Here is a 6,666-nt window from a genome sequence, read left to right as displayed (position 1 = left end):
TAGAAAACTTTCAAAAAAAGTTTTTAAATTAAATGGAACCAATAAACGTTTCACTTTTTTAATAATTTTTTTTTACACAGACAGTGATTGCAAAGCTTTTGTAAMACTGGCTTAATTATATGAGCACACGCGACTAGATCAACTGCGAGTTTATTTTAATTTTTTTGCCAACCACGATACTTATTTCTCTGAATGTGATCTTAGCAACTTCCTAACATATAACGGAACTTTTTTGCATACCGTTATATAAATGAAAAGCTAATTCGGTGAATTTATTTTCAGAAACGTAGTTTTGCTATGCAGTGGCTTAATTATGTGAGCACAAGTGTACATACATACACACATACATACAAGTGAAGCTAATAAAAGCGTATTAAAAATCGAATTAATTAAAGATATTGTGAAATGTATGGAGGAAGCTATACAAAATGATTCAGACGATACTGAAGATCTGTTATATAACCTTTGTTTTAATATTGAATTATAAATAAAATGTMTTTCTTAATTGACAGAACTGATAAATATATGTGATAGAGTGGCCCAAATACCTATAAGGAAAAAGAAACGAAAAATGGGTTAAAGTAAAGTGAAAGAGAATGAGAAAAAAACTCGAACAGAGTTGCACAACAGCAAAAGAGAATCGCCCGAGAATCAGCAACAAAAGTTGCTTCGTGTAATAGCCGACAAAGTAAACAAGCATTTATAGGTTTTAATTTCAGTTACCTTCAAATGCAACACTGTAATATGAAACCTTTTTGAGGGCAGCACTGACTAATAAATTATAACAAACATCTGTCAAAAGTTAAGACTGAGCGCATGTGTTTCTATTTTATATTTAACTTATTGTATAATTCAAAGATTTTTTAAAATAACACTATGATTGACGAGGAAGAGCAATTTAATCCCAAAGCACATAAGAAACTATTGCAAGGCATCAGCAGCCTGGGCAAAGCTCAACATATTAGGAAAACAACGCGTAATGAACCTATACGTCTGCAGGATGAGTTTCAATTGGTAAAACCTGGAGACGAATTAGCTGCACGTTATCCAGTTGGCTTGCATGATATTGTAAAAGTATTGCAAACAACAAAGAAACATGTAGAAGCCGGAAAACAACTGAAAATTGTACAGTCTTCAAAAAAAGTACTTGATAAACCACTAGAAACCCCACAAGCAAATCGTCTTAAACGAGGGCTCGGCTATGATAAAACGAAGAAAAACTTGGGACGTTGGGACGCCGTTGTGTCTCAAAATCGTAATGCGGAAACTCAAGTATGTAATATATAAATATTTGAATTGTTTTATTGACATACATTTTTTTTATAACTTGAGGTTTTTCCTCTACGGTCCGAAACTATTTATGTTGATACGTCTTTATACCGTAAACCATTGGAACGATCGATTAAGTCTGTATTAGCTATCGAGTTGGAAGCAGAACAAGCGCGCCTAAAGGACGCAAAGCGAGAATTAACAGGTGACATAGGGAATGTAGAGGAACTAGCCAAAACAGAAGCAAAGTTATTGAAGAAAAAGTTGACACGAGACGAAATTTTAGCGCGCCGTAAAGAGTTAGCATACTTAAAAATTAGAGAGTCTCAAAAGTCATTGAAAGCACGCAAGCAAAACAAAATAAAATCGAAAAAGTATCACAAATTGCTTAAAAAACAAAAAATGCAAGAACAAATCAAACAATTTGAGATTCTGCAAAAAACAAATCCTGAGGCAGCTTTGGAGAAATTGAATGAGTTAGAAAAAAACAGAGTTTTGGAAAGAGCTAGTTTGCGTCATAAGAACACTGGGACATGGGCAAAAAATTTGCAAATACGTGCAAAATATGATAAGGACGTAAGGAAGGACTTGTCTGAACAATTGCAAATTAGTCGTCAATTAACGCAAAAGAAAATCGATAGCGATGATGACACTGATGATGACAATGCCACAAAGGCTTCCCACATCAGCACTGATAAAGAGTTGAATGAATTTGATCCCTTCAATCCATGGACGCGCTTAGAAAGCTTTCAAAAAGACGAAGGTACTAATGAAGTTGAAGGTGAAAACTGGAGAAAATATTGGCTGGATCGAATCGAAAATGAAAAAATGTTGGATGAATATAAAAAATTTTTAGTTAAAGAAGTTATGTCTGATGACGAACAAAAAAAAATCAAAGAAACAACAGAAAACGATGAAAAGTTGGTTGATGAGGTCGATTCAAGAAAAAAAACTACTAAACAGAAAGAGAAAAAAGCTAATAAAATGTGTAAAAAGGTCGTAAAAGCAAACAATAAAACTACCGTGGTCGAAAAAGAAATTAAATCTAGTGGAGCTGGTGAATGGCTACTTGAAGAGACTAACATTTGCAATTCGGAAAATATTTCCAATGATACCAATATTGATGATATTTTTGATAAGCAAGAGTACAAAATTAAACAAAAGGTGACTAAAAAAATTAAAGAATTATCTAAAAGGGCTAAGCTTTTGAAAAAGACTCAGTTAAAAAATACAAAACAAAAAAAACGTCTGAAAAAAGATGAACTGAAGAATTTAAAAGATTTATCCTTTAAAAAAGAATTGGAACGGCCAATAATAGACGAAGAGCTCGGTATTGAAGAAAAGAGTAAAAGCAATGTTGAAATCAATATGGAAAAATGTAAAAAGGCTTTGGATAGTCAGTCTCTACAGACTGAACCACCAACAATTGAAATAAAACCTTCAATTATTGATCCAAACAAATTGGCTGACGTGAAACTTAAACAACATGTAAATAACTTCATTTGTTTGAATGAATCTATTGGTGTTGCAGACGATGACGTGGACCTAAGTGGCGATGAAGATAGTGATACGGTTTACTTAGATCGACAAATGACAATCAGCCAAGCATTTGAAGACGATGATATTATTGCCGACTTCACCCGCGATAAGGCTAAAGAATCGGAAGTAAAAGACGAGGAAATCGATTTGTTTATGCCTGGTTGGGGTTCATGGGCTGGTGCTGGCATTTCCGCTGAGCGACAAGCTACTATTAAAAACAAACGTCTAGTTCTTAAGTTAGCTAAAAAGGAAAAGCGTCGTGATGATAATAAAGGTGGCCTTTATATCAACGAAACTACGAGTAAACAATTGCGATCTCATCTTGTTTCTGAAGTGCCATTCCCATTTACCTCTGTAGCTGATTATGAAGGAAGTATTCGCGCAACTATTGGACGAAATTGTGTTCCGGAAACCGCTTTTCGTATGCTAACACGACCGGCGGTCATAACACATAAGGGTCAAGTAATTGAACCCATGGATCAAAGTGAAATAACAAAACCGCAGCGCAGGTTAAGACATGTAGTTGATAGAAGAATAGCAAGATTGAATGAAAATCATCCAGCAAAAACGGTTAAAACAAAATAAAAATACTAAAAAAAAAACATTTTAAAAAATGCATATGTATTAATATAAATTTTAGTCTTTAATTGCCGTTCTTCATTTCGGCTTTACAGCTTAAGTGAAAAACTCGTTTGTTAAAATAATTGGTATGCAAATAAAACACAATACAGGAATATAAGTACTCGTGTAAACATTTGTAAATAATTAATTTTAGTTATTTACGAACTGCAATAATAAATAAAACTATCTTGAAATAATTGTGAGCTTTATTAGAGATCTAATACCCCTTTAAAGATGTTTTACTATGAATAAGTAGATACTTAGGTAAACGTGTATATATACATATGCAGTGTCGGACCAAACATATTGGACTGATGGCTATGAATTCTAGAAAAATATGGTATGATGATGATGAATAGTGATGAGGACTGCACTGCGACCTTTGGTCTATCCGGAAACGGTACTCCAAGAACCTTATATCTGCGTCTACGGACTGCCGTGCAGTCGATCAACAGATGCTCCGGTGTTTCAGACTCCCTGTCGCAGAAACGGCAGATGGCGCAAGCTGAAAGGCCCATGCTGTGCAGATGCCTATTTAGCTTGCAGTGGCCAGGGTACCATGCGACTAGCAGCCTGAGTTTGCTCCTGGGGAGGTTTACTATGATATTAAACCTTTTCCGGTTGTAACATCCCATTAGCAGCTTGGCGTATCTCATACCATGACTACCCTTCCTGCTCTTTCCTCTTTACGGAGCAGCTCATTCATGTATGGGGACCAACGCTAGTAAAGGGTTCGGGTCCTATCATCCTGGTGGAGGCTGCGGAGCGGGCGAGCTCGTCCGCCAGTTCATTGCCGGCTATACCTTTGTGACCAGGCACCAAGATTATGTGTGCCTGGTTCCTTTCCGCAAGGCTATTTAAATTCTCCCTATACTCCTGCACTAGTAGCGATTTGATCTCGTAAGAGGAGATCGACTTTAGCGCCGCCTGACTATCGCTGAGAATGGCTATTCGCTCATTGCGATAGTTGCGATGGAGGTTTATTTCTATATACCGGCTTATGGCGTAAACTTCTGCCTGGAAAATGCTCGGAAACTCACCCATGGGTATGGGGAGTTTAGTGCGTGGGCCCACAATCCCTGTGCCGATTCCCTCCGACATTTTCGATCCATCTGTGTACCACCTCATAGTACTGTTCCTCAGCAGCAGCTCGAGGTTAGAGTCGTTACACTCGTCTTTGCTGCCGACTATACCTTTTCCACGACCTTCTGCCGTTATTTGCAGAAGGGTGTGTTTGGCTATGGTATGGGATACTCCAAATTACAATTTTGGAGATCAAAAAAGTACTTAATTATAAAGGCATATTGTTTATTTAGTGAATCAATGAAAATCCATATAATTTTTTTAATAGTTTACATTTTATACAAATTACAAGTACCCAATATTCACTGGGACAAAACATATAGGACTTTTTTCGTGATAAGGGCCGAAAATCCCGTATTTTCTTATGATTTTGCATTATTTCCGCAATTCGAACAATGACATTAAAAACCATCATCAATTTAGTTTAACCAAGTTTCTTTATATTATATAAAAAGTTGCGACGTGGTTAAAAATCTACTTATTTCGAAGAAATTAATAATAAAAAGTAACCATGGCTAGAAACGAACATTCAATTCTATTAAAACAATAAACTAATAAAGACTACACGAATGAATTATCACAAAAAGACATTTGTAACAAATTTTATATCAACAAATCCAGTGACCTTTATTATAAAGAAATTTATGGACAGTGGATCTGTGAAAACTAGCCATCATGGAAGACGACTCAATTCCCACCACAGCCGGTTCTACGTTACCGGAATTGACTCGGATTTCATCCGACCAAGGACTGTTCTTTCGGCGATCTAACCCCGTTTGGATCGGTGAGTGTTGATTTGTGTGTGTCGTCACTGGAGCAACGCCTTGCAGCAGGGTTGATCCGTATCTTCCTGACTCGTGCTGGCATTGAGTCCAACCCGGGCCCGGAGGAATTCTTCTGCTGCGTTTGCGCGAAAAGGCTCCATCCATACTCCACCTCGGTCAGGTGCAACACATGCAATGGATGGAGCCRTCTTAAGACCTGTTCAGGCCTTAAGACCCATAGGGAGTGCACCACGCGTTACGTGGCCCCATGTTGCCTACGCAATACTGCGACGCTAGCCTCTACGGCTGTGCAATCTGCACATAGTTCACGGGCTGCGCCGCCACCCACCTCGAGTGGCCAACAGAGGACCTCCACGGTCCCCCTGTGCTCAACTAGGCAACATAGCTTCCAATCTGAACGGACTCCAGAGCAAGATCGAGGAGATAGTTGCACTTATGAATCGGGAGCGCGTATCTGTAGCTGCGGTCCAAGAAACCAAACTAAACAGTCGCTCAGATCTTCTGAGTTGTGAAGGTTTCAACGTTATACGTAAAGATCGCGAGCGAGATAATGGTGGTGGCCTAACCTTCATATTGCACAACTCCGTGCAGTATCGTCTAATCGATGAAGACATCGACCGCAGGGACGCTACCCTAGAATGTCAGGGCATAGCTGTCCGGTCAGGCGATGCCGACCTCGAAATATTTAATATATACATCCCCCCAGTTACATGTTGCCCTACAGRATATCACCCGAATATAGGTGCGCTACTTCGTGGTGAAAACCGTTTGGTGCTASRCRACTTTAACGCGCACCACGATCTTTGGCATTCCTGTCTGTCAAATGACCGTAGGGGGATGGAGCTGGGGAAACAGATTGACGATTCGACATTCAGCACAATGAATGACGAAGCCCCCATCAGAGTTATGGGCACTTGTAGTAGCTCGCCCGATATTACAATCGCTAGTGGTGGTCTGATAAATAGCGTAACCTGGCGAGCTATGCGGACGAAATGGATAGAGCACCTGAAGTCCTGCAACCTCTCCACCAGTGTGAGTAAGCTTTGTCCAACCCGAAGAGTCACGACGACCGAGTTGAAGTTCAATTCAATGGTCATGCCTCTTCGGACYCGAAGAAGTGCGCGAGCTATTTTAGCCGGCAGTTTACACTGCACCCTTCGGTAGACAAAGCCAAACGATGTGCTAACCGACGGCTGCGCAAAATGGCAAACGACGGCGCGCCACTTACTTTCACCGATGAAGAGGTTCGGGGTGTCATCAACAAAGCAAAATCTTCCAAATCCATTGGCCCTGATGGAATCAACATGCTAATGCTAAAGCATCTAGGCTCGACGGGAGTAAAATACCTCACCAAGGTCCTCAACCTGTC

The 6,666-nt window shown here is 39.2% G+C and overlaps 1 protein-coding gene across 1 annotated transcript; it reads left to right on the top strand.

The window, feature by feature from the left end:
- Positions 1–800: 800 nt before the first annotated feature.
- Positions 801–3,547, top strand: LOC108972785 (U3 small nucleolar RNA-associated protein 14 homolog A). Its single transcript, XM_018939587.1, has 2 exons — positions 801–1,272; positions 1,333–3,547. Exons 1-2 carry the CDS (start codon positions 877–879, stop codon positions 3,391–3,393), a joined length of 2,457 nt encoding a protein of 818 aa, XP_018795132.1. The 5' UTR covers positions 801–876; the 3' UTR covers positions 3,394–3,547.
- The last annotated feature ends 3,119 nt before the right edge of the window (positions 3,548–6,666 follow it).

Source organism: Bactrocera latifrons, unplaced genomic scaffold (genome assembly GCF_001853355.1).
Source record: "Bactrocera latifrons isolate USDA-ARS-PBARC rearing strain unplaced genomic scaffold, ASM185335v1 scaffold_422, whole genome shotgun sequence".
In the NCBI taxonomy this organism is placed as follows: domain Eukaryota; kingdom Metazoa; phylum Arthropoda; class Insecta; order Diptera; family Tephritidae; genus Bactrocera; species Bactrocera latifrons.
Note: the sequence above shows the minus strand (reverse complement) of the source record. Positions and strands in the feature narration are given on the sequence as shown.